This window comes from Lacerta agilis, chromosome 18 (genome assembly GCF_009819535.1).
Source record: "Lacerta agilis isolate rLacAgi1 chromosome 18, rLacAgi1.pri, whole genome shotgun sequence".
Classification (NCBI taxonomy): Eukaryota; Metazoa; Chordata; class Lepidosauria; order Squamata; family Lacertidae; genus Lacerta; species Lacerta agilis.
Window position 1 is genome coordinate 8,913,781 of NC_046329.1, and position 27,733 is coordinate 8,941,513.

The following is a 27,733-nucleotide window of genomic DNA, read 5'->3' on the forward strand; positions in this document are numbered from 1 at the left end:
TGGTCTAAACCTAATGAGCCTCTTTGGGCTTGCCGATCGGAGGGTCGGCGGTTCAAATCCCTGCGATGGGGTAAGCTCCTGTTGCTCTGTCCCAGCTCCCGCCAACCTAGCAGTTCGAAAGCACGCCAGCGCAAGTAGATAAATAGGTACCGCTGTGGCGGGAAGGTAAACGGCGTTTCCGTGCGCTCTGGTTTCCGTCACGGTGTCCCGTTGCGCCAGAAGCGGTTCAGTCCTGCTGGCCACGTGACCCGGAAAGCTGTCTGCGGACAAATGCCGGCTCCTTCGGCCTGAAAGCGAGATGAGCGCCGCAACCCCATAGTTGCCTTTGACTGGACTTAACCGTCCAGGGCTCCTTTACTTTTTTAAAAAAAACTTTTATGCAGATATCCCTTATAGGAAACCCACAAGCAGGATTTGAGCCCTAGGGCTGCTCCCCTCCTGACATCTCCAGCAGCTGGCATTCAGAAGCACCGCTGGCTCCAACTGTGGAAGGCAGAGCATAGCTAGTAGCTATTGATATTCCTGTCCTCCTCCCATTCATCCCATTTTAAAGCAGTCCGAGATAGCTTGCGAGTGCAAGTTCCGTAGTTTGACTCTTTGCTCCACCAGGAAGTCCTTGGTTTCTTCTTTCCCAAATCTTCACACAATAAGCTTTGTCGGATGCCCAGAAGCTTTTCCGTTACGAGATAATGAGAGAAAAGCTTTTCCCTTGTCATTTTATCACGCTGACTCTCAGTCTCCGTCAGCAGGCAACAGCGGCCACAGCCCCGGAAACGGCTTCGTCTGGACGGGCAAACCAGGTGAGGGGAGCCAATGGGTCTCAGACCCTCGGTAAGTTAGAGGCTTCCCCTGCATATGAAGACAGGCTCCAGCGGATGGAGCGGACGATGCTGTGTGTGTGTGGGGGGGGGGTAGATGGGATTTGTCTACCTGGGAAGGGAGCCCATGAGGGAGAAGGAAAGTTCTGGTCCTAACCTTTGCTGCTTTGCAGGATACACAGTGGTACCTCGGGTTAAGAACTTAATTCATTCCGGAGGTCCGTTCTTAACCTGAAACTGTTCTTAACCTGAAGCACCACTTTAGCTAATAGGGCCTCCCGCTGCGCCGCCAGAGCACCGATTCTTATCCTGATGCAAAGTTCTTAACGTGAAGCGTTATTTCTGGGTTAGCGGAGTACAGGTGAAACTCAAAAAATTAGAATATTGTGGAAAAGTCAATTTATGTAAGCTATTGTTTTCATTAGCTACTGGAGTTTGATATATGAGATAGACCCATGACATGCAAAGCGAGATATGTCAAGCCTTTGCTTGTTATAATTGTGATGATTATGGCGTCCAGCTGATGAAAACCCCAAAGTTGAGATTGTGAATTTGGGGTTCTCATCAGCTGTACGCCATAATCATCACAATCCAGGTGTCGAGGGGAGACACCCCAATTCCTAGCACAAATTAAATTTGTATACCACACTTAACCCGCAGATCTCAGGGCTGTTCACAACTCAAAATTACAACGTAACCCTCCTCCCAACAAAGCACATAATAAAAATAAGAGTGAAGAAAACCCAGTAAAACCCCTTCTTAGAGATTTGCAATGCAGGCAACCAGGTGAGCCTCCCTGGGGATAGCATTCCACAGATGGGGAGCCAGCACCGAAAAGTCCCTGTTCTCCTGTTGCTGCCTCCGGACCTCTAGAGGGGGAGGCACAGGAAGGAGGGCATTGGAAGATGAGTTCAGGGTCTTGGTAGGTTCATATGGGAAGAGGCAGTCCTGGATGAATTGCAGTCCTCAGCTGTTTACGGCTTTATAGTTCAAAACCTGCACTTTCAGTTGGTCCTGGAAACTAATCGGCAGCAAAGATCGGTGTCATCATCATCATCATTATTATTATTATTATTATTACCACCACCCATGCTACGTGCACCCGCTGGCAAGCAGACCAACAACAGCAACAACGATAATGACAATGATAATGAAAATAAAATTTGCACCACGTGCCACAGCAGGCAAGCAGCCTAGGCGCGCATGCGCACAAGGAGCGCCGACGCCGCCAGCGACCCTTCCCAAGCCCTTTCCGAACGTTCCTCTAGCCCCGCCCCTCACGTCCTGCGGCGAGCGCCTGCGCACAAGAAGCGGCCGCCCTTCCGAACATATTCCGCGCCAGCCAGCGATCGGGAACCTCCGGTCGTGCGCCTGCGCAGGAGAACCCGAAGCCGCGAACGAGCGAGCGTGCGGCGGCCAGAGCGGCTCTGTGTCGGGGCCTCCGAGTTTGCGCCTGCGCGTTGCCGCCTCGCTCTTTCTCTCTCTCTCGGCGTCTCCTCAGGAGAGGAAGCGGCGGCGGCTGGTGGGAGCTGAGGAGAGCCGAGGCCCGGCCTGCCTGCCTCCCGGGCTGCCTGCCGCCCTACCTCTCCGCCCGCCGGCCATGGAGCTGGAGGCGCCCGACGAGGCCGGCAGCGCCGCTGGGGCAGAGGCCGGGGCAGGAGCCCTCGACGCCGAGGCAGGAGGAGGAGGAGGGGGCGGCTGGGGGGCGCCGGTGCTGCTGGAGCCTCAGTCGGCCGGAGCAGGTGAGCGGGGCCGGGAGGGGGGAGAGGAAGGGAAGGGCGAGAGGGGGAACACGAAGGGGGGGTTAATAATATTCGGTATTGGTAATTTTATATATATGCACGCAGACACACAAATATATGAAATTTTATGTGTGTGTTTATATATCTATATCTCATAATAGGAGGCGAGGGGGAGGGGGAACCGGGCTCCCCCCTCGGAGTGCATAATAATATTAAATATTCTAAATAATCTAAAGTTTTTTTCTAAAATAATAATAAATATTGGTAATCATTCACACATACATGCACACACAAAATGTGTGTGTGTGTGTATAGATAGATAGTAGGGGGAGGGGGAATCGGGCTCCCGTCCTCAGGGGGATAATCATATACGATATTAGTAATCATTCACACATACATACATATAGACACACAAATATATGTAGAGAGAGAGAGAGAGAAAGTTTAATAATGGGAGGGGAGGGGGAACCTGGGTGATAATCATATTAAATATTGACACACATACACACACACATTTAAATTATATATATAATTTTATTATATATACAATTTATATGTATATAAAGAGAGAGAGAGAGAGAGTTTAATAATAGGAGGGGAGGGGAAATCGAGCTACCCCCTTGTGGGGCTTTCTGCATCGCTATAAACATCGTCCTCCATATTATTATTAAATATTGGGAATATATGTGTATGTCTATCCTCCCTTACTTCATAATATTTTTCATATATATATATATACTGTATTCACACACACATATATCTGTGTGTATATATACATATACATATATATATATATACACAGAGATACAGAGGCACACATGTGCATATACACATACAGAATATTTATGTTTATATATATATAATATAATAATACTACTATAGTGCATGTAGACAATCATAGAATTGTAGAGTGGCAAGGGACCCCGAGGGTCCTCTAGTCCAGCCCCCCCTGCAATGCAGGAATCCTTTGCCTGACGTGCGGCTCGATACTGAGAGTCTTCATTCTCTGCCAACTGAGCTATCCCAGCTATCGAAATGTATACGTTAAAATTTCAATTCTCAATAACCGCGCTGTCGGTATAAATAATACAGTTATCATCGGTATTGTTGTTATTCGCATCGTGACTGTCGTTATCTATTAAAATGCATCAGGGTTGTTAATAATGTTGCCATTGCTCCTCCTATTATTAGTATTAATGTTATATAACGTGCAGTTTATAATATTGTTTATAATGCAGTTTTCAGTCGGCAGGAATCGTGCCTTGGATTAGCCTCATTAATATCGCTATCGTCATTATTGCTATTGACATTATTCTTTTTGGTGTCACTGCTGACGTTAATTGAAATGTATTGGGGTTGTTAATGATAGGAGTTATGGTTGCTGTTGCTTCTGCTGCTGTTACTGGTATTAATATTATTCTCGTTGGCACCAATAAATGAAATGCATTAGGGTTATTAATAATTTGTAGAATCGTAGTGCTGGAAGGCACCCCAGCGGTCATCTAGTCCAGCCCCCTGCAATACAGGAATCTCAGCCATCCTGTTTGAAGCCATACCAGTTATTGATATTGTTGCTGTTGCTGTAATTACTGGTGTTGCTATCGGTATTATTACTGGCGTAGTTAATTGAAATGTATTAGGGTTGTTCTTAATAATATTTTTCCTATTATTATTAGTAGCAGTAGTAGAATCATAGAATCATAGAGTTGGAAGAGACCACAAGGGCCATCCAGTCCAACCCCCTTGCCAAGCAGGAAACAGTAGTAGTAGTATTAATATTTTTATCCATAGCATTAATTAAAATGTATAAGGGGTGTTCTCAATATTGTCAGGCAAGGTGACTGCTAGTTATTAGTCTCAGCTAATGGGTGGGTTTTACCCCAAATTCCCAAAATATTACGGCCTTGCTGCTAATAGTTGTTGTTTTAAACTCCTGTTTAATGCAATGGAAATGATACAACTCCCATCTCCCCAGGGTTGGCACAATCTTTGTTGTCACAGTTGCTACTAATACTATTAATATTGCTTATTATTGTTATTTATTAAAATGTGTTAGGGCCATAGTTCTTATTAATATTATTAACGTTAGTAATGAATATGTGTTGTTATTAATATTAGCCAAGATGATTGCAAATTGTAATGACCAATTACGGATTTAAAAAGTTCCAGTTACAGGTGGGTAGCCGTGTTGGTCTGCCATAGTCAAAACAAAATCGAAAATTCTTTCTAGTAGCACCTTAGAGACCAACTGAATTTGTTCCTGGTATGAGCTTTCGTGTGCATGCACACTTCTTCGGGTATCCGAAGAAGTGTGCATGCACACGAAAGCTCATACCAGGATTAAAAAAGGTAAAGGGACCCCTGACCGTTAGGTCCAATCGCGGACAACTCTGGGGTTGCAGCGCTCATCTTGCTTTGCTGGCCGAGGGATCCGGCGTTTGTCCGCAGACGCTTCCGTGTCATATGGCCAGCATGACTAAGCTGCTTCTGGCGAACCAGAGCAGCGCACGGAAACGCTGTTTACCTTCCCGCCAGAGCGGTACCTATTTATCTACTTGCACTTTGATGTGCTTTTGAACTGCTAGGTGGGCAAGAGCTGGGACCAAGCAACGGGAGCTTACCCTGTTGCGGGGATTCGAACTGCCAGCCTTCTGTTCGGCAAGCCCTAAGCTCTGTGGTTTAACCCACAGCGCCACCTGCTAATTGATGGATTAAGGCACCCAAATACCAGAATTTTGGTTTGTTGCCAGTCGTAGTGGCTAATTATTTTAAAGCACCATAATTCAAAAGCATCCATTCTTCGGTGATCAGCCTTCTTTATGGTCCAGCTCTCACTTCCATACATCACTACTGGGAAAACCATAGCTTTAACTATACGGACCTTTGTCGGCAAGGTGATGTCTCTGCTTTTTAAGATGCTGTCTAGGTTTGTCATTGCTTTCCTCCCAAGAAGCAAGGCATCTTTAAATTTCGTGACTGCTGTCACCATCTGCAGTACCATACTTTTAATTTAATAACATTACTGAGAATATTAATAATAATATGGTGCACTCTGGGTGGCTGAGGGGGAAATCATCCATTATCATAATTCTAGTTTATGCTAACTGTGGATACTAATAAGTAATAGTCATATGGTGTGCTTTGGGGAAGAGGAGGGATGAATCAGCATTGCCAGCCTAATGCTTCGATTCTTGTTTATTAATAATATTATGGGGCCACCCAACGGCTCCTTAAACAAAGGTTGCAGTCACCAAAACGGAACACCTAGTTGCCATTTTTGGGCACAGCAGCTCGTCTCATTTTTCAAATGATGGGCTGACCGTGATTGCTTCTCCGTTAAATTATCTGGCTAGTTCAGATGACAACTTTGAGCTAGGTCAAGAGCATGGGTCGGCAACTGAGGCCCAGGGGCTGGATCCGGCCCAATCGCCTTCAAAATCCGGCCCACAGACGGTCCATGAATCAGCGTGTTTTTACATGACTAGAATGTGTGCTTTTATTTAAAATGCATCTCTGGGTTATTTGTGGGGCATAGGAATTCGTTTAATGCCCCCCCAAAAAATATAGTCCGCCCCCCCACAAGGTCTGAGGGACAGTGGACCGGCCTCCTGCTGAAAAAGTTTGCTGACAACTGGTCAAGAGCTTAGAGAATTTAAAAGACAAAAAGTCGCTAGATCCAGGGACAGTTATATATTTGGCCTATTTTCCAACCTCTTTTCTTTAACTTCTCCTGCTCCTGCATGGAAAAAAGCATTTTGGTTTCTAAAATTCATTGCGATTGTGCAGATAAAAATGCAACTAATTCTACAGGGTTGTGTATTAGTGTGTGGAAACAGTCGAGACCCAATGATCCCCAGATGATGGAGATGCCAGGTCGAAAGTCGCGTGCAAAATGTGTCTGGTCCTTGGCAAATTTCCAACACTGGGTGGGATAGGTTAGAGGGGAATTACCTTCATCATCTTAGGGTGGGAATCAACCCATTGCCTAGCGCATTAGCCGTCATGGGCAGTGTTGAGTTCTTACTCAACGATAGACCCCTTGAAATCTGGATGTTACGGGTCTTAATTATCATTTATTTCACTTGGCCTGCTTGGCCGGTGTGACTCATAGTGGCTGTGACCCAGGTATTACTGACGGGTGACAGGCTGCATCATGCTTGGATTAGAGCCATTAGCCGTCAAGTGTTGCCAAGTCACAGTGCAGGCCAGTAGAGGAGATCGCATCCTTCATGTGTCTACTCAGATGTAAGCCCCATGGAGTCCAATAGGACTGGCACCCAAGTAAAGAGGGTTTGTTCCAGTCCCACCCTTTTCTCTAAGGAGCTGGGGGTGTCGCAACAACACTGAGAGGTAGGCTAGGCTGAGAGGCCATTAACTGGCCCAGGGTCACCCAGTGAGCTTCATGGCTGAGTGGTGGGTTTGAACCCCGGTCATTACTTGATAGCTTCCTATTAGTTTATATTATTTCTTGAAACAAAATAAAATAAAAAATTCCTTCCAGTAGCACCTTAGAGACCAACTAAGTTTGTTCTTGGTATGAGCTTTCGTGTGCATGCACACTTCTATTAATGCTGGCGACTGGGGGTGGTGACCAGGGAAAGGAATGAGCAAATATTATTAACAACGCTTGTTGAGGGGCTATCCCGGAAGCTCTTATTAAGAGCGTTCGTAGAGTCATAGATTTGTAGGGTTGGAAAGGGACCACAAATGTTATCTAGTCCAGCCCCCTGCAATACAGGAATCTCTTGCCCGTGGAGCTTGAACTCATGGGCCCTGAGTTTTAAGAGTCTCATGAGCTTTACCAACTGAGCTATCGAGCTCAGTTTTCATTGGTAAAAGGTAAAGGGACCCCTGACCATTGGGTCCAGTCGTAGCTGACTCTGGGGTTGTGGCGCTTATCTCGCGTTACTGGCCGAGGGAGCCGGCGTACAGCTTCCGGGTCATGCCGTTTGGCAAATAAGATTATATATCTGAGTTTCTGACACTGTCTACTCCTGCTGACTGAGTCTTCAATGGATGCTCTCTCCCCTCCCTCCCTCCTCCCACCCCCGACCGGCCAGGTCAATTTGGAATTATTTTTAAAATCAAGAAAAAAACTAAGCTTGTCCTCTTCCCACCCTCCCCGAGGAGATGTTCCAAAATGCCTGGAGCTCAGAGAACTGTGCATTGATGGCAGCATGCAAGCGTTTTAAAAACCAGGCCCATCAGCAGTTTCAGAAAGATCTCAGCTGCCTCTTGAACCATTTAATCTGGTTGGATTTAAACAAACTTTGAGGCCATCAATACCTCAGTGTAGGGGGCACTTTTTTTTTTTTTGAGTGGAGGGAAGGTATAAATATTTTTTTAAAATATTTTCTTAGATCCAACCCTCATCAGCGGAAAGAAAGCCCATCTTTAATAGCGTCTTGCTTTGCTTTCTCTGTTAACAGCAACACATTAGATGCGAAATATAGCCTCGGGCGATAAAAGAACTCGCAGCAGCCCCCTCCCCAATTAAAAATAGCATGGTTAAAAAGCTGGAAACCCACCCCCCTCCGTGAGTCATTTGTAACACCCTTTAACCAGCATGTGACAAATGAGGCTGTATAAATCAAGATTGTTTATTCTCTTCTCCCCCCACCACCACCTTCACCCTCCTTCAGTCCTTGCGTGTGGGTGATTCTGGGATTCAAATCATGTTCACGGTAATAACAGGATTGGTGTTCGTTACAGGCTTTGAAAACATGCCCTGGTTTGATGTGCACATCTCAAGGCCTCCCCCCCCCCCCCCGGTACACAGATGTCCTTTCGTTCCTCTTCCCCCAGAGCTTTTCCGCTGTGGCACTAACGTTATTTTTTGCTCACCATGAGGTCCCAGGGCCCATTGCCATGCTGGGACACAGTGTTAAAAACAAGTAAGCAACACAAAAAACCATGAAAACCAGGTGGGTCCTCAAGTGTTGAAAGCCAGGGTGAAGAGTTCTCTGAAAGCTGTAGATGCATCTCTGTGCGGAGGGAGTCGCACAGCTTAGGGGGCTGCCACAGAGAAGGCTCTCCTCCCTGGCCCGCCACCCACCTGAGCTTTTGAGGGAGGGTGAGCTACCCAAGAGGGCCCGCTCTGCCAACCTCAGCACCCGAGAGGGTCTTTCAGGAAGTAGGAGGCCTTTCCAGGTGTTTGGGGCCTGAGTCATTTGTGAGCACCGTGAAACAAACTGGTGACCAGCACAGCTTTTTAAAAAATGGGTTGTTTAAGATCCGTGTACCTGAAGGAGCGTCGCCACCCCCATGGTCCAGCCTAGACACTGAGGTCCAGCTCCGAGGGCCTTCTGGTGGTACCCCCTCTGCGAAAAATGAGGTTACAGGGAACCAGGCAGGAGGGCCTTCTCGGTGGTGGCGCCTGCCCTGTGGGACGCCCTTCCGTCAGATGTAAAGGAGATGAAACAACTTTGTGAATTTTAGGAGACGCCATATTTATGTACCCACTTAATCTATAGAGCTGCCCCATAGCAGAAGTACCGGTACTCTAGGAAGGTGTACTAGTTAGAGTGTCGGACGAGGACCCGGGAGATCAGAGTTTGATCGCTGAATGACCTTTGAGTCAGTTGCAGCCTCTTAGCCTACCTCATTGTAGGGATTAACTGAGGAGGGGGTCGAAACATGTTCTCCTTGCGCAAAAAGTTGAGAAATTAATGCAGCGCAAAAGCTCTTCCGCTGAGTAGCTTAAGAAAGCTGGAGGGCCCGGCCAGATGGAGATGTCCGTCGCCAAACTTAGCATCCAGAGATCTCCACATGGTTGCCATCGGACCTGCGCTCGTTGGAGAAATGTGCCTGGCGCCTGGCAGATTTCGGGCACTGGACCTGAGCCTTGGCACCACCTGGTGATGATGGCAGTGGGAGAGCCAAGGTGAAGAGCTCCCTCCATCTGCAGTTCCTTCTATCTGGGAAGGAATTAGATGGCCTTATTTGCCATCACCTCCTGGCAAATAGAAGGGGAAGAAATGGAGGCAGTGAGAGATTTCACTTTCTTGGGCTCCATGATCACTACAGATGGTGACAGCAGTCACGAAATTAGAAGACGCCTGCTTCTTGGGAGGAAACAATGACAAACCTAGACAGCATCTTAAAAAGCAAAGACATCACCTTGCCGACAAAGGTCCGTATAGTTAAAGCTACAGTATGGTTTTCCCAGTAGTAATGTACGGAAGTGAGAGCTGGACCATAAAGAAGGCTGGTTGCCGAAGAATGGATGCTTTTGAATTCTGGTGCTGGAGGAGACTCTTGAGAGTCCCATGGACTGCAAGAAGATCAAACCTATCCATTCTCAAGGAAATCGGCCCTGAGTGCTCACTAGAAGGACAGATCCTAAAGTTGAGGCTCCAGTACTTTGGCCACCTCATGAGAAGAGAAGACTCCCTAGAAAAGACCCTGATGTTGGGAAAGATGGAGGGCACAAGGAGAAGGGGACGACAGAGGATGAGATGGTGGGACAGTGTTCTCGAAGCTACTAACATGAGTTTGGCCAAACTGCGGGAGGCAGTGGAGGATAGGTGTGCCTGGCGTGCTCTGGTCCATGGGGTCACGAAGAGTCAGACACGACTGAACGACTGAACAACAACAACAACAATTTTAATAGATGGTGTGCGTAAGCTGCTCTGGGAACCTTTTTTCTGGCTGAAGAGCCCAGTACAGATGCTCTATTAAAAAAAGAGAAAATGTCCAGGGTTGTCCCCACTCTGCGGGAACACGGCACAGGCTGCTTCAGCGTCTAGGATTAATGGGCAGGGTTTGATGCCCTGGTGGCGCGGCGACATCGTTTAAAGCAGTTGGCCCTAGCCGAGCGAGCACAGTGGGAGCAAATTCTGCTCCAGGCAGGGGAACATCTTCAGCCCACACTGATTCTGGGCCCCGGGGTGGAGTTTGGGACGGTAGGGTGGAACTCTGATCCTTTGCCGCGGTGGTACAGAGGGCTGGGAACGTCAAGCTCCGCCAGCCAGGATGAGTAATGAGAGCGTGATTCAAGGCTGGCCTTACCCTGCGGCAGTGGAGAGCAGTTCCTTTGAGGAGCGGGTTTTGGAGCTTATGCGGAGATATATTTATATGGTGAGAGAGGAAGAGAGAGGTCCATCTAGCCAGTGTTAGGAAACTCAGATATATAAGCCGATCACCAAATTTTAACCTAGGTTAGAGTCACCACAAGGGAATGTCTAGGTGCCACTTTGTTCTCGGCGAAATTTGTTGTTGCTGTTGTCATTTGTTTCGTTTCTATATCGCTTTATATTTTAAAGAAAAACCTCAAAGCGAGGTTTGCAGCACATTGGAACACCCATTGAAACAATCCAGCTTCAAGCAAAACATTTCAGTTCCTTGTCTCAGGGCCATTTTGCTTTCCCCATATTAATTCACCGACCTCGGAGAGGGAGGCAGTCACAGTCTCTTAGCCTAGCCTACTTTGCAGGGCTGTTGTGAAGGCGGGAAGGGGATTGGTGGTGGGGTGAATGACTTGTGCCACCTTGGAAGGAAGGCAGGATGTAAACGCAGTAAGTGGCTATTTAATGATAAATATCGGTAGCTCCACCGCTCGGCAGTAGAAGCGCTACAGATAATGATGGTTTCAGGTTAGAGAAGGTGGGCTGAGTACCCTTTATCCTACGCTTGGAGGAAATGTAGCTTTTAAACATCATAAGCCCTATGCGGCTTAGGACCCTCGTACCTAAGGGACTGCCTCTCCTGGTATGTCCCGTGTAGGACCTTAAGGTCCTCAAATAATAATCTTTTGGAGGTCCTGAGCAACAAGGATGCTAGGTTGGCCTCAACTAGGGCCAGGGCCTTCTCAGTATTGGCCCCGACTTGGTGGAACAGTCTATCACAAGAGACCAGGGCCCTGCGGGATTTGGCATCTTTCCGCAGGGCCTGCAAGACGGAGCTGTTCCACCTGGCCTTTGGGTTGGTTTCTGTTTGATATTTATGCTTCATTCTTTTATTGGTGGGTTATTTGAAAATGAGACTGCCGTTTTAGTATTGAATTTTTAAATTTGTATTTTAATCTGTTATTTTAAATTGATTGTGTTTATGTTTTTTGCTGTGATTTTAATTAGTGTTAGCCGCCCTGAGCCCGGTTTTTTGGCTGGGAAGGGCGGGGTATAAATAAAAATATTATTATTATTATTATTATTATTATTATTATTATTATTATTATTATTATTATTATTATCATCATGGAGGGGAAGGCAGGTTCATGTAAGCCACCCTTTGGCAACCGTTAACCCAGGCCTCAACCCTCCAGGTGTGTGTCCATCTGGGATGCTGGGAATTGCGGCCCCCAACATCTGGAGGGCACCTGGATAGTGACAGGCAAGGTGCTTCTTGGTGCAGTCTTGGGAGACGTGAGCAGGGCTCGATAAGCAAGGCTAGCTTGCAATGGCCCTGGCTTTCCTGGCTCCACAGCATCACCCTAAGGAGTTGTCGTCCTTACTGGCTTCCTCTCTGTATCTTTCAGCAGTCCATCTGTCAGCTGGCTTAAGAGATAAGTGCCCCCTTAATGTTCTGGCAAGTCGCCAGCACAAGGCGTCCCTTTCGGCCCGCGTCGCAAATCGGATTTTTGCCGTTGCGCATTTGAAACGCAATAGCGCGGCGTGGTTTGCGTGTGAGGTTCCTTGGTTTGGTCTCGTCCTCCCAATCCCGCCTCCCAGATTGATTGATTTATTACGCTTATCTATGGGTCTTCTCTCTCCCCCCCTCCCTCTTCCCAACCTGGACTCCGTTCATCCCCGGGGACTTTTTATTAGGTACTTAAATGCGGCAAGGCAAAGCCGATTGTGGTCATTATTGCAAAACTGAAGCTAATCTTCCAGCGCTGGAATTTTGACAGTTGGCAGAGAAGGGATTAGCCAGCCCGGTTTCCCTAGAAGCGGTGTTCTCTGCGGTGTGTTTGTTTGTATGTGTTAAAAGGGTTCGGTTTCCACCCCAGTTTTAAGAGCCCCGCAGCAGCTGAATGAGGCCAAAGGGGGTCCTATCTAGCCCAGATTCCTGTCCCCACAGGATGCCCACTGTGTAAAAGCCCACGCGCAGGAGCTGAGAGCCACAGCTACTCTCTCCCTTACACCCCGTGATTCCCAGCATTTGATACTCAGACTTCCTCCGAAAGAACATAGCCATCACTTCTCTGGAGGGATTTTCCGCCCCAATTTGGCACTGTGAAGTTCCCCACCTGGTATATAAACTGCCTCAGATTGACTGCCTCGATGTGGACTAGGCTCCTGATCAATCCACATAAGGCATTCTTTTTTCCATTTGCTTGGATGTAAATCCCACTGTGTTGAATAGGGGCTTGTTCCCACGTAAATCTGTTCAGCTTCGCAGCAAGTGAAGGAGAACGGAAGGGAAATGTCAGAATACTGGAATACTGTGTCCAGTTCTGGGCACCTCAGTCCAAGAAGGATAAGGACAAGCTGGAACGTGTCCAGAAGAGGGCAACCAAAATGGTCAAAGGCCTGGAAATGATGCCTTATGAGGAACGGCTCAGGGAGCTGGGTATGTTTAGCGTGGAGAAGAGAAGGTTAAGGGGTGATATGATAGCCATGTTCAAATATATAAAAGGATGTCATATAGAGGAGGGAGAAAGGTTGTTTTCTGCTGCTCCAGAGAAGCGGACACGGGGCAGTGGATTCAAACTACAAGAAAGAAGATTCCACCTAAACATTAGGAAGAACTTCCTGACAGTAAGAGCTGTTCGGCAGTGGAATTTGCTACCAAGGAGTGTGGTGGAGTCTCCTCCTTTGGAGGTCTTGAAGCGGAGGCTTGACAGCCATCTGTCAGGAATGCTTTGATGGTGTTTCCTGCTTGGCAGGGGGTTGGACTGGATGGCCCTTGGGGTCTCTTCCAACTCTAGGATTCTATGAAATGTCAATCGGTTTAATTTGGAGGAAGATGGATGGTTTTTTTGTTTTGGCAATGGGGTTAAAGGCCCTGTTCTCTCTGCCAGGGTTAGGTGGGTCCCCCTCCCCACCACGATGGGCTCTGCAGCAGGTACCTGTTGGGGTTCTGAGACATTCCTGCTTACCTTGACTCTCTCCTTCTCTCCTCAGGGCTGGCGGTGAGCAAGGCTGTCCTAACAGAGGTGAGCTCAGGTGCTTTCCTTCTGTTCTGACTTTTTCCTGAGACTCAGGATCAGCATCAGGGGTCCCACTCTGTCTCCCATTGTCATCTGAGCCAAGGGCAGGTGGTTCCAAGAAAGAATCAGGGTACCGGGGGGGGGGCTTCTTGTTCTCTCCATATAGTTTTTGGGGGAGTGATTTGTGGCCTGAGCTCAGCTGCAGGTGAAACTCGAAAAATTAGAATATCGTGGAAAGGTTCATTTCTTTCAGTAATTCAACTTAAAAGGTAAACTAATATATGAGATAGACTCATGACATGCAAAGCGAGATACGTCAAGCCTTTATTTGTTATAATTGTGATGATTATGGCGTACAGCTGATGAGAACCCCAAATTAACAATCTCAACTTTGGGGTTTTCATCAGATGCGCGCCATAACCATCACAATTATAACAAGCAAAGGCTTGACATATCTCGCTTTGCATGTCATGAGTCTATCTCATATATTAAACTCCAGTAGCTAATGAAAACAATTGCTTAACATAAATGGACTTGTTCCACGATATTCTAATTTTTCGAGTTTCACCTGTAAGTGGCTAACAGTCCCAGAGGCTTCGCTCCTGAATCAGCAGAAGGTGTTGTTTTAAAAAATTATTATTTGTTAGATTTCTATGCTGCCCTTCATCAAAATATCTCCGGGGCGGTTTGCAAGATAAAAGCGCAAGATAGAATCAGACAACAGCAAACCCTCGATTTCTTTAGGAAAGGTTCTTAAGGCCCTGGGCCACCTTTCCCCCACCCCTTGGCGATGTTTTGGCTGACCTCGAAATCCTTCCTGCCTCAGGCACCTTCGTTGACAGGGCAGCCAGGAGCCGGCCAGGGGAAGAAGATCGGCCACCGCGGGGTTGATGCATCAGGCGAGACGACCTACAAGAAGGTATCCTTACTTAATAAATTATTATTATAATTGCTGCCCAGAGTGGCTGGGGAAACCCAGCCAGATGGGCGGGGTACAAATAATAAATTATATTATTATTATTACTGTTTCTTTTATGTGTTTCCTGCCCTTCACCTAAGGTCTCCAGGGGTGGGTTGCAGTATTAAAACATGGTATTAGAAGCCGCGTTTCTCAATCTTGGGGTCCCCAGCTTGTTGTTGGACTACAACTCCCATCATCCCTAGCGAGCAGGACCGGTGGTCGGGGATGACGGGAGTTGTACTCCAGCCGGGGACCCAGGTTTGAGAAACGCTGGTTTAAAACAACTTAACAGACGTGAAAATAAGATGAGTCCTAAAATATATGTGCACCTCAAGGGTAAAGAGGAGGTGTGTCTTCAACATTCTCCAGAAGCAGTATAATGAAGGTGCCAAACACAGCTGTGCGATGAGGCGGTTCCGAAACATAGGGGCTGCCACAGAGAAGGCCCCGCTCTCGGGCCACCACATACTCGCGCCCTGAGCCTCTTGAGGGCGGAGGAATTACCAGGACCATGTCAATCTCAGCACCTGAGGGGGCCTGTAGAGAAGGAGGTGATCTTTCAGGTATTTGGGACCTGAGCACGAGCACCTTGAATCAGGCCCGGAAGTGCAGCTGTTTTGAAATAGGAGGTCTAACCTCAGCCAGTAATTTAGCAGCTGCATTTTCGACCAGCTGAAGTTTCAGCTGTCTCCAAGGGCAGCCCCACGTACAGCATGTTAGCAGAGCACCGGGTACGGTGGTGGGTTCTCCTGGCAGATAGATGGTGGGGTGAGCCAGAAACAGATGCCCCCAACCCCGCTTGGGGGGGGGATCATGCCATAACCTCCCCCCCCCCCCCGCTTTGACCCTGTCTGTCCTCAGACCACGTCCACCACGCTCAAGGGAGCCATCCAGCTCGGAATCGGCTACACGGTGGGGAACCTGAGCTCCAAGCCCGAGCGGGATGTCTTGATGCAAGATTTCTACGTAGTGGAGAGCATTTTCTTCCCCAGGTAAGTTGGCTGCTGGCAAATGGGGTGTGGGGGGAGGCGGCAGAGTGAAGCCCAATTTGAACAGCAGCTCTTGGCCACAAACACGACGGGAGGGTTCTCAAAAGAGATGGCTGGAGGAGGTGTAGCAGTGAGAGCAAGGCAAGGGCCTTATTCTCTCCTAGTCAGCTTCCTGGGGGCTGTGTGTCAGTAGTGGCTGGGGCGGGGGCAGTAAGCTACATTCGCCGTTCCCACCCCGCATGCAAAAAACAGTTAATCCCTACAATGACCCTGTGAGGTAGGTTAAGAGGCTGCAACAGACTCCAAGGTCATTCAGCAAGCTTCCTGACTGAGTGGGGACTCGAACCCGGTTCTCCCAGGTCCTTGTCCAACATTCTGACCACTGCACCCCACTGGCTTCCTAGAGTCCTGCTGCTATGGGGCAGCTGTATAAATTAAGTCGGTAAAAAAATATGGGGAAATCAAAATGCCCCTTAGAGAAGGATCTGAGATGTGTTCCTTGAAGCTTGAATTTGTTTTATTCTGGGTTGTTGTATATACAGTGGTACCTTGGTTCTCAAACCCGGAAGTAAGTGTTCCGGTCTGCGAACTTTTTTCAGAAGCCGAACGTGCTCCGTTTTGAGCGTTAGTTACGCTTCTGATTTGAGTGCCACCCTTCCGTTTTGAGTGTTACACTGAGGCCTATCTGCTTTTTTCTATTTATTTTGCATTTTTGTGGCTCTTTTTTTGTTTTTGTGACTGTGTGGAACCCAGTTCAGCTACTTTTTGATCGTGCGACTGCAGCACATTGTTTATTGCTTTCATTTTATGGATCAGTGGCCTCGTTAGGTAGTAAAATTCATGTTAAATTGCTGTTTTAGGGGTTGTTTTTAAAAGACTGGATTGGATTGATGCATTTTGTGTTAATTTCTGTAGGATAGCGCGCCTTGGTTTTGGAACGCTTTGTTTTGGAATAGACTTCCGGAATGGATTAAGTTTGAGAACCAAGGTACCACTGTACATGAAATTAACAACAACAAACACTGTTGGATGGAAAAATACTGCCTAGACATACCTTTATGGTAACTGTAGCCTAGGTTTAAGGTGCCATTGGCCATTAGCTTATAAATCTGAGTTTCTAACACCGGTATTGAGGGCTGGGCAGAGAGGGCTTCCCGGCCCCCCACCTGGCCTAATGTTTACCACCTCTGGGGGTCATTAGGTTTTAAGTACAGACCCGTTTAAGGACAGGTCTGTTTCTGCCACCTCGCACTTCCTAAAGATGGGGACAAACGCTAGCCGGCTCTGCTGCGCTGTAACAAGAGCTCTGTAAGCGGAAACCGTTTTGGGTGAGAGAAGAGGGAGTTTGAGCTGTTCTCTGTGTCTTCTGCTTCTCCCTCCCGTGCCGCAGCGAAGGCAGCAACCTCACCCCAGCTCACCACTACCCCGACTTCAGGTTCAAGACGTACGCTCCCGTCGCTTTCCGATACTTCCGAGAGCTGTTCGGCATCCGCCCGGATGACTACTTGGTGAGGACGGATCCTTTCCCCTCTTCCAAAGGGCAAAAAGAACCAGGCTTGGGCATCTTCGCGGTGGGTCTCAAAAGGCCCCTCGGTTTTGCCCGCCTATTAGTTGCTATTAACACCTGCCGCATCCTTGAACGCCTTTTTCCTTCTCTCTCTCTCTTTCCTCCCCGCCCGCCCAGTATTCCCTGTGCAACGAGCCCCTGATCGAGCTGTCCAACCCCGGGGCCAGCGGCTCCCTCTTCTACGTCACCAGCGACGACGAGTTCATCATCAAGACGGTCATGCACAAGGAGGCGGAGTTCCTCCAGAAGCTGCTTCCTGGCTACTACATGGTACGTCCCAGCAGAAGATGCTCAGCGGGAATCTGCAGATTTGTAGTGACTCGCCTGGGGCAGATGCAGTTGGCCGGAGGGGGCAGAACTTGGGGGCGACCCAGACCTAGGAGTGGCTGGACTTCACGCTTGCGGGATCTACGTGGGGCATGTGGCTGGGGGCTTGGCTTGGGGTTTCCCCCCCCCATAATATTTATTGAAAAGTTTTTACTAAAAACATACAAAAAGAAAACACAACTACATTAATAACAAACATAACAAAAACAACAACTTATACAATTATTAAAACTAATATTCCTTCCTCACATCGTATTGGGACTTCCTCCTGTCTCCTCCTCCTGCGTCCCTTGTAGATATTTTTTTTTGTAACTTCCAAAATTTCCTAAAATACTATTCTATTCCCCAATAACAAAAATCATAGATATTTTATCTCTCTTACTCTATATTATACCATTGCCTAAATAATTCCTCATATGTCATATCTCAATCCTAATCACCCTCTATCTTAATCATTTATCTTCTATTCTACAACCTAACTTATACTCAGATTATATCTACGGTAACTTTCAATCATACAATGATTTTTTAAATACAGTTTAGAATTTTTCCATTCTTTGTCCACTGTGTCGTCCCTCTGGTCACGGAGTTTCCCAGTCATTTCTGCGAGCTCCATATAGTCCATCATTTTCATCTGCCATTCTTCTATATTTGGTGGGGGCTTTGCTTGGGGTTGATGGGGCGGAGCTTGTTCCAACTTGTGTCTGTTCTGAGCATGCTCAACTGGGCTCTTCCATGCCGGACAGGCAGAAGTGGTGTTAGCTCACAGCCTAAAAGCAAGCTGTGGTGTCACTTCCCTGCGGAGAGCATCCCATGCACCACTGAGAAGTCCCGTTCTTGTGTCACAGAATCATAAGTGTTGGAAGGGACCCTGAGTGTCATCTGTTCCATACATCCTGCAAAGCAGGCATCTCAAACTAAAGCATCTCTGACAGGTGGCCACCCAGTTTCTGATTTGAAACCTCCAAGGAAGGCGAGTCCGCCACCTTCCATCCCACGGTCGAACAGCTCTGACCGTCAGAAAGTTCTTCCTGATGTTGAGTCGGAATCTCCTTTCTTGTAACTTGAAGCCATTGGTTTCGGGTCCTACCCTCTAGAGCAGGAGAAGACAAGCTTGCTCCATCTTCCTTTAGATCAGGGGTCCCCAAACTAAGGCCCCGGGGCCGGATCTGGCCCAATCGCCCTCTAAATCCGGCCCACGGACGGTCCCACCCTCTCACTATATATAAGGGTATGGTGACTTCTGTTTCAGTGTACAGTGGTGCCCCGCTAGACGAAAAACTCGCTAGACGAAAAACTCGCTAGACGAAGGCATTCGTCTAGCGCAGGGGTGTCCAACTCCCAAGAGATTGCGGTCTACTCACAGAGTTAAAAACTGGCAGTGATCTACCCCCAGTTCAGGTCAAAGTTGTTGAGCTTTTTTTTTTTTTAAAGAAAAGCAGCAAGGCCCATTTTTGGGGGGTTCAGGTCAAAGTTTCAGGGAGGTGAAATATTCAACTTTTTTTTAGGGGAAACACAGTTGTTCAGTTTGTTTGGGGGGAGTCAGTGATCTACCACAGACGTCCAGTGATCTACTGGTAGATCACGATCTACCTGTTGGACATGCCTGGTCTAGCGGGAGGCTGCCCCGCAAGACGAAAAAGTCTATGGGGCTGCCTCGCAAGACAAATTTTTTCGTCTAGCGAAAACCGCGGTTACATTGCCGCTTTGCTAGACGAAAAACCCGCTAGACGAAAATACTCGCAGAGCGAATTATTTCCATCTAGCGGGGCACCACTGTATCTGAAGAAGTGTGCATGCACGCGAAAGCTCATACCAAGAACAAACTGAGTTGGTCTCTAAGGTGCTACTGGAAGGAATTTTTTCATTTCATTTCGTTTTGTTTTGACTATGGCAGACCAACACGGCTACCTCCCCGGAACCTGACATGCTGTGTCCTGCTTCTCATTTTAAAATTATTATTATTATTATTATTATTATTTATTTTGAAAACCTTCTCTAGAACTTGAACCAGAATCCCCGGACGCTGCTGCCCAAATTCTACGGCCTCTACTGCGTCCAGTCCGGGGGCAAGAACATCCGGGTGGTGGTGATGAACAACATCCTGCCCCGCGTGGTGAAGATGCACCTGAAGTACGACCTGAAGGGCTCGACCTACAAGCGCCGGGCCTCCAAGAAGGAGAAGGAGAAGTCCAGCCCCACCTACAAGGACTTGGACTTCATGCAGGACATGCCCGACGGGATCTTGCTGGACACGGACACCTTCAGCGCTGTGGTCAAGACACTGCAGAGGGACTGCTTGGTAGGTTGTGCGGGGGACGCGGGTGGCACTGTGGTCCAAAACAATGAGCCTCTTGGGATTGCCGATTGGAAGGTCGGCGGTTCGAATCCCCGCAATGACGGGTTGAGCTCCCGTTGCTCAGTCCCTGCTCCTGCCAACCTAACAGTTCGAAAGCACGTCAGAGTGCAAGTAGATAAATAGGTACCTCTCCGGCGGGAAGGTAAAGGGCGTTTCCGTGCACTGCTCTGGTTCGCCAGAAGCGGCTTAGTCATGCTCACCACATGACCCAGAAGGCTGTCTGCGGACAAATGCCGGCTCCCTCGGCCTGAATGCGAAACGAGCGCCGCAACCCCATAGTCGCCTTTGACTGGATTTAACCGTCCAGGGGTCCTTTAGTTTTACCTTGTGCGGAGGCCAGCCAGATCAGGCTGGAAGAACCTTGGAACAGGGGCTGATGATGGACCTCAGGACCTGTCATACCCCTTTTCCGGTTTTACTCTGCACCCTTTTCAAGGGTGTTTGCCTCACTGGCAATGTGGGTGGCTGGGTGGGACCTTATTTCTTTCATTTCCCGGTATTTCCAGCCCTCTCTTCCTTGGGTTTGCAGTAGAAACACACAGCGAAAAATGGAAATGTTATTCATTTTATTTATCCATAGTTCTCGGGGGGGGGGGTAGCTCACAATGTAAAAACACAGCATAAAAACAAGATACAGTGGTACCTCGGGTTACATACGCTTCAGGTTACAGACTCCGTTAACCCAGAAATAACGCTTAAGGTTAAGAACTTTGCTTCAGGATAAGAACAGAAATCGTGCTCTGGTGGCGCAGTAGCAGCAGGAGGCCCATTAGCTAAAGTGGTGCTTCAGGTTAAGAACAGTTTCAGGTTAAGAATGGACGTCCAGAATTAATTAAGTACGTAACCAGAGGTACCACTGTACAGTGGTACCTTGGTTGTCGAACTTAATCCCTTTCGGGGGTCTGTTCGACTCCTGGAACGGTTCAGATACCAAGGTGCTGCTTCTGGTTGGCTTCAGGAGCTTTTGGCACTCAACCGGAAGCAGCATCGGATGTTCGGCTTCCAAAAACCGTTCGCTAACCGGAACACTCGCTTCCGGGTTTGCAGCGTTCGGGAGCCAAAACACCCGAGTAACAAGGTGTTCGACAACCAAGGTATGACTGTACACAATAAAAACAAGAGCAACCCCCACCCACGGACCAGTGAACCCCTCATCCCTTCCCACAAACACAGTTAAAAGAGGTATAAGTTGTTAATCAGCCCAAAGGCCTGGTTGAAAAGGAACATTTCCAACCCTGGCGCCTGAAGGTGTATAATGAAGGTGCCAGGCGAGCTTCCTTGGGGAGAGCGTTCCACAGACGGGGAGCCAGCACAGAAAAGGCCCGTTGCCACCTTTCGGACCTCCTGGAGGAGGCACACAAAGAAGGGCCTCAAGTTGCGATCTCAAAGAGTCCAGGTAGGCCTGAACTGAGAAGCCAAAACCTTGGCTTATGAGCAGTGCCCAAGCAGGGAAAGACACACACACACCCCGTGTGGAGTCTCCTTCTGCCTCTTCCCACTTCAGTCCTCGCCTGGCCCTGGGAGACGGTGCAACAGGAGAGGTGGGGGGGGGCACCTATTCTTCATTCCGCAATCGTGCAGCTTCTCCTGCCCCTGCCTCTCGTCTCCTGGCTGCTGCAGGCTCCCCCGGATCACTGGTCCTTTCCTCCACGTCAGCCACCTGGTGCCAACTCATCGCGTTCCAGCGTCCTGCCAGTTCCTGGTCTTGTATGCTTAGCTTGTGGAGCAAAACCAGGGCCGTGCCACTGGTCAAGCCACCCTCTCCTTTCCCAGGTGCTGGAAAGCTTCAAGATAATGGACTACAGCTTGCTTCTGGGAGTGCACAACATGGACCAGCAAGAGCGGGAGCGGCAAGCGGACGGGGCCCAGAGCACCTCCGACGAGAAGCGGCCCATGGGGCAGAAGGCCCTGTACTCCACCGCTATGGAGTCCATCCAAGGCGGGGCAGCCCGCGGGGAGTCCATCGACACGGACGACACGTGAGTGGAGCAGGGGGTGGGGGTGGGGGTCTGCCTCTGCCCCTCTTCCCTTGCAGGGGGTGTCAGAGAAGCTGTCAGAGCTGCCCGCCTTGAAGAAGGTGCTGAGGATTGATGTATAGGTGGTACTTGACTCCAGTGAAATTGTCAAAAATGTATAGAATGCATGATAAATTGTGTTGGAAATGTAGGCAAGAGGAAGGGGACTTTTATCACACGTGGTGGGCTTGTAATAAGGTCAAGGCGTTTTGGGAATCAATTTACAACGAACTTAAGAAGATGTTTAAATATACTTTTCCCCAAAAAAAGCCTGAGGCCTTTTTGTTGGGTTTGATGGGAGAAGAAATATCTAAGAAGTGAGTGGCAGACGAAGATGGTGGAATATGCTGAACTTGCAAAACTGACCGGCAGGGTCAGAAACCAGGATGACTCGAGGTTTCGAAGAGATTGGAGTAAATTTGTGGAATACTTAAGATTGAACCGAGGAAGTTTAAAAACACTAGTAGGACTGGAATAAACCTTTGACATAGTTTAATAGGGAAATGGTAAAAACTGCGCGATGAGAATGGACTAGAAAACCTGCTGACGAGAGGGAGGGGAGTCGCAGCTCGGCAGAGCAATGGTTGATGTAATTTGTGTTAGATGTTAAATTGGCTGTAATTTGATATATTTGAAAAAATAATAAAAAATGTATTACCAAAAAAAGAAGAAGGTGCTGAGGATTGGCAGGGGGGCACCGCTGCTGTGCCAGGGCTGGGGAGAGGCTCGTCCTGAACCTAGGATTGAGCCAACCTGGGCAGGTCAATGGCTACCAGCCATTATTATTATGGTTATTACTATTTATTAATTGCTTATACCCTGTCCATCTATCTGGGTTGCAACAACAACAACAACAACAACAACAACAACAACTTATTACTCATACCCCGTCCACCTGACTGGGTGGCACAACAAAACATCCAGCATTAAAAAGCTTCCCTATACAGGGCTGCCTGTGTAACTTACTCATCTCCTTGACATCTGATGGTAGGGCGCTACCACCAAGAAGGCCCTCTGCCTGGTTCCTTGTAACTTCACTACTTGCAATGAGGGAACCGCCAGAAGGCCCTTGGAGCTGGACCTCAGTGTCCAGGCTGGGCGATGGGGGTGGAGATGCTGCTTCAGGTATAAGGGGCCGGAGCCGTTTACGGCTTTCAAGGTCAGCACCAACACTTTGAATTCTGTCCGGAAACGTCTTGGGAGCCAATGTAGGTCTTTCAGGACCAGTGTTGTATGGTCCTGGCAGCTGCTCCCAGTCCCCAGTCTAGCTGCCGCATTCTGGATTAATTGCCGTTTCCGGGTCACCTTCAAAGGTAGCCCCACGGAGAGCGCATGGCAGTAGTCCAAGCGGGAGATAACCAGAGCATACGTCACTCTGGCGAGACAGTCTGTGAGCAGGGAGGGTCTCATCCTGCGTACCAGATGGAGCTGGGAGACAGCTGCCCTGGACCCAGAATTGACCTGCGCCTCCATGGACAGCTGTGAGTCCAAAATGACTCCCAGGCTGTGCACCTCGTCCTTCAGGGGCACAGTTACCCCATTCAGAACCAGGGAGTCCCCACAAACAGTACTTTCATCTTGGTAGTATTCAACCTCAATCCGTTAACCACCATCTACAGGTGAAACTCGAAAAATTAGAATATTGTGGAAAAGTCCATTTATGTAAGCAATTGTTTTCATTAGCTACTGGAGTTTAATATATGAGATAGGCTCATGGCATGCAAAGCGAGATATGCCAAGCCTTTGCTTGTTATAATTGTGATGATTATGGGGCAAAGCTGATGAAAACCCCAAAGTTGAAATTGTTAATTTGGGGTTCTCATCAGCTGTGCGCCATAATCATCACAATTATAACAAATAAAGGCTTGACACACATCTCGCTTTGCATGTCATGAGTCTGTCTCATATATTAGTTTCACCTTTTAAGTTGAATTACTGAAAGAAACGAACCTTTCCACGATATTCTAATTTTTCGAGTTTCACCTGTACCTTCCAACTGCCTCCGGACACACACAAGACATTCACTGCCTTCGCTGGTTCTGATCTAAAGGAGAGGTAGAGCTGGGAATCACCCACCTATTAGGGAACCCCCAGCCCAAACCCCCTGATGATCTTCATTATAAATGAACAAAGCATTGAGCGTGTTTCTGGTTGCAGCCAGTGGATGTTGACAGGTCTGGTATCTCTCTCCCTCTTCTCCCCCTTAGAATGGGTGGCATTCCAGCCGTGAACGGCAAAGGCGAACGCCTTCTTCTCCATGTGGGAATCATCGATATCCTCCAGTCCTACAGGTAGGCATCATTATCACCATCAGTATTATTATTATTATTATTATTATTAATTGTATCTGAAGAAGTGTGCATGCACACGAAAGCTCATACCAAGAACAAACTCAGTTGGTCTCTAAGGTGCTACTGGAAAGAATTTTATATTTTGCTTCGATTATTAATTGAATTTATGTACCACCCTATACCCGGGGCGGTTCACAGAACAATTCCCTCCATCTCTCCTCCATTTGTGGGCTATGAAATATTTTGCCACAAAAACTTGCAAACTACCCGCTCAGTTCTTACAGATGCTTGGCTCAGTTTTTTGTTACCTTTATTTTTTAGGTAAGTTCATAAGGATTCCAGAATTAGGTAAGCTCGATGTTATTCACAGTAGTCACGAGGTGCTGTTGAAGTTGTACACAAGACAGGGTGCCGGCGTTCTACCCCTGTTTTGCCCTAGCAGTCCAAGTAATTAATAGGACGCTGTTTCGCCCCAGATGGGGCCAGCTTGCTGGGGTTGGCATATAGCGCACTCCCTAGGTGGTTTTCTGGGCTTCATCAGTGGTCTAGTCTCGAAGCAATCCTAAGAGGCTGGATTGTCCTTCTGTACAACTTCAACAGCACCCCATGATTGGATGATTGGAGAATGAAATTAATGGAGTATTCGGAACTAGCGAGACTGACTGCGAGGATAAGAGACCAGAGAGACCAACAGGTTCAAGCTGATTGGAGTAAATTTCTGAAATATTTAGAAGCCTGTAATTATGTAAATCACTAACAGGTGTGATGAAATACTTGCAACTTGGTAGAAAGAATGACTAAAGATGAAGGTATTGTAATATGGAAAATAGAATTTGGGGCTTAAGGGAAAGCGGATGAATGATGGAATTTAAGAAAACTAAAGTAGAGAAGGAAGGAAGTCAGAAAACTCGGCGGAGTTTAGGTATCATTGTAAAAATTGTATCCGACAAATGCGTGTTAAGTTTTGTTTGTTCTTGGAAAATAAAATATATATTTGCAAAAAAAACAACAGCACCCCATGGCTACTGTGAACAACATCGAACTTACCTAATTCTGGAATCCTTATGAACTTACCTAAAAAATAAAGAAAACAAAAAACTGAGCCAAGCATCTGTAAGAACTGAGCTAAATCAGTCATCTTAGTGTGGGTAGTTTGCAAGTTTTTGTGCCATCTTGCTAGTAATTGTCTCTTGTTTACAAAATTGATAAATGCTGTTAAAGTACTTTTAAACGATTGTACGCGTATATATATTTCTCGCCAATGTGCTGCATGTGTCGTATGACTTGTACGAACAGCACACAAGTTGTATTTTTCTAGTATGGAAATATTTTGGGCGACCACGTAGCTTGCAATCTTGGGGTCCTGGCAGCAGCTGTTTCAGGAAGAAACCATGGCCGGCCACGGTGGCAGGGAGAGATAACGGATTAGAAATGTTCCCATTGGAGAAAATAGAAACGATTGGTTTATTGCACAAACACTCGCCTAACATGCTTTCCTGGGAACGCGTTGTGCTCGGTAAGCAGGACTTGCATGTGTGTATCCGCTCCCCCCCCAAAAAAAATTTCTAACACTCCTTTCTTCCTTTCGCAACCCAGATTCATCAAGAAGCTAGAGCACACGTGGAAGGCTCTCGTCCACGACGGGGTGAGTTTCAGCCCAACAGGCTGCTCGGTTCGCAGAGCTGCTTAGCACTTAACCTGACGAGCTGTGTTTTATGTTAAAAGTTTTTTTAAAAAACTGCTCCCAGCAGTCACTGCCTTAGATCCGAGATGATAATGAAACGGCCAACTGCCAAAACCAAAACAGGAAGCTTTAATCAGGAGTGCAATTAGGCGGGCACCGGAAACAAACCCCATCCCTCCCCCCAAAAAGCGTTTAATTTATAGCTTTGCGAAGGTGAATCGCAGCTGGGACTTGACTCCGGTTTCGTTCCACCTCGGAGGCCCCATTGGCAATTGCGGGTGATGACTCCTCCATCTCCCTCCCTGTTTCCCTAGGACACAGTGTCGGTGCACAGGCCCAGCTTCTATGCAGAGAGGTTCTTCAAATTCATGACCAACACGGTCTTCAGGAAGAGTACCAGTAAGTGAGTGTGTGTGTGCTCTGTTTGCTTTCGCTGGGGAGAAAAACTTCGCGAGCCGAAACCGACTTTGCATCTCCTCCACGTTCCCTTTGGGGTTACAAATGCTAGGAGATTGCTCTCCTTGCATTTATTACATTTGCGTTGTTCCTTGGCCCCGCCGTCCCCAGATATTTCAAGGGCAGCATGCGTTATTTTTATTGCGAAAGCGATTTTAACAATAAAAACACAACGTATATACAGACCGGCTTATCCACACCTTCCCTTGTTCTGCTGCTTCCGTCACTCTCCTGGGGGGAAAACTGCTCTTTAGTGCTCAATGGGAGCTAACAGGAATCTGGGTTTTCCCTAGGATTGACATTCGTTCTGATACATCACTAAAGAGCGGGTTTTCCCTTGGAAAGGAGCAGGGCAAGGGGAAAACGTCTTGGACCCATGCTTAGAAAGTGTGGGCCAGTGGGAAACTGCCAGAACTTGTGCTTTCTAGGCACAGCATTTGCGGAAGTGTGAATGAGCCCAAATTGCAGTCACCTGCGTATGACAGTTATGTACATTTTACAATTTTTAATGTGCTGTACACCGCCCAGAGATGAGTGGGGTATAAATAATAAAATTCTTCTTCTTCTTCTTCTTCTTCTTCTCCTCCTCCCCTTCCCACCCACTTTACCCTCACAAACAACACTGGGGACATTGAGAAACCCTGCCTTAGAAGTTGTATATAGGGACCACTGAGGCTCTTGGGTTTGCCGATCGGATAATAATAATAATAATAATAATAATAATAATAATAATAGTAATAATAATTTATTATTTATATCCCGTCCATCTGGCTGGGTTTCCCTAGCCACTCTGGGCGGCTTCCAATGAAAGTTTAAAAGTACATTAAAACGCCAGTCATTAAAAACTTCCCTAAACAGGACTCACTTCAGATGTCTTCTAAAAGTCAGATAGCTTTTTATTTCCTTGACATCTGACGGGAGGGCGTTCCACAGGGCGGGCGCCACCACCGAGAAGGCCCTCTGCCTGGTTCCCTGTAACTTGGCTTCTCGCAGGAAGGGAACTGCCAGAAGGCCCTCAGAGCTGGACCCCGGTGTCCGGGGTGAAGATGCTCCTTCGGGTATACTGGGCCGAGGCCATTTAGGGCTTTCAATTCAACACTTTGAATTGTGCTCAGAAACGTCCTGGGAGCCAATGTAGGTCTTTCAGAACTGGTGTTATATGGTCTCGGCGGCCACTCCCAGTCACCAGTCTGGCTGGTCTCTAAGGTGCTACTGGAAGGAATTTTTTATTTCATTTTGTTTTGACTATGGCAGACCAACACGGCTACCTACCTGTAACATTCTGGATTAGTTGTCGTTTCCGGGTCACCTTCAAAGGCAGCCCCAAGTAGAGTGCATAAACTGGTGGAGGGAGAGTGGTCCCCCGTTGCTCCAACTGCTTTGTAAACTGAGAACATGGGAATATGTGCCTAGACCAGGCGTCCTCAACCTCCGT

At 47.8% G+C, this 27,733-nt stretch overlaps 1 protein-coding gene across 6 annotated transcripts in view; it reads left to right on the forward strand.

The window, feature by feature from the left end:
* Positions 1-2,333: 2,333 nt before the first annotated feature.
* PIP5K1C (phosphatidylinositol-4-phosphate 5-kinase type 1 gamma) overlaps positions 2,334-27,733 on the forward strand; it is a 40,285-nt gene continuing 14,885 nt past the window's right edge. For all 6 annotated transcript variants that reach the window (XM_033136658.1, XM_033136654.1, XM_033136655.1 and 3 more), the window contains exons 1-11: positions 2,334-2,560; positions 13,624-13,655; positions 14,476-14,568; positions 15,472-15,602; positions 16,990-17,107; positions 17,284-17,436; positions 19,496-19,795; positions 21,626-21,831; positions 24,075-24,158; positions 25,755-25,803; positions 26,157-26,241. In XM_033136658.1, coding sequence (XP_032992549.1) covers positions 2,419-2,560; positions 13,624-13,655; positions 14,476-14,568; positions 15,472-15,602; positions 16,990-17,107; positions 17,284-17,436; positions 19,496-19,795; positions 21,626-21,831; positions 24,075-24,158; positions 25,755-25,803; positions 26,157-26,241 — 1,393 coding nt within the window. In that variant the 5' untranslated portion in view covers positions 2,334-2,418. The remainder of the gene's footprint in view (positions 2,561-13,623; positions 13,656-14,475; positions 14,569-15,471; positions 15,603-16,989; positions 17,108-17,283; positions 17,437-19,495; positions 19,796-21,625; positions 21,832-24,074; positions 24,159-25,754; positions 25,804-26,156; positions 26,242-27,733) is intronic.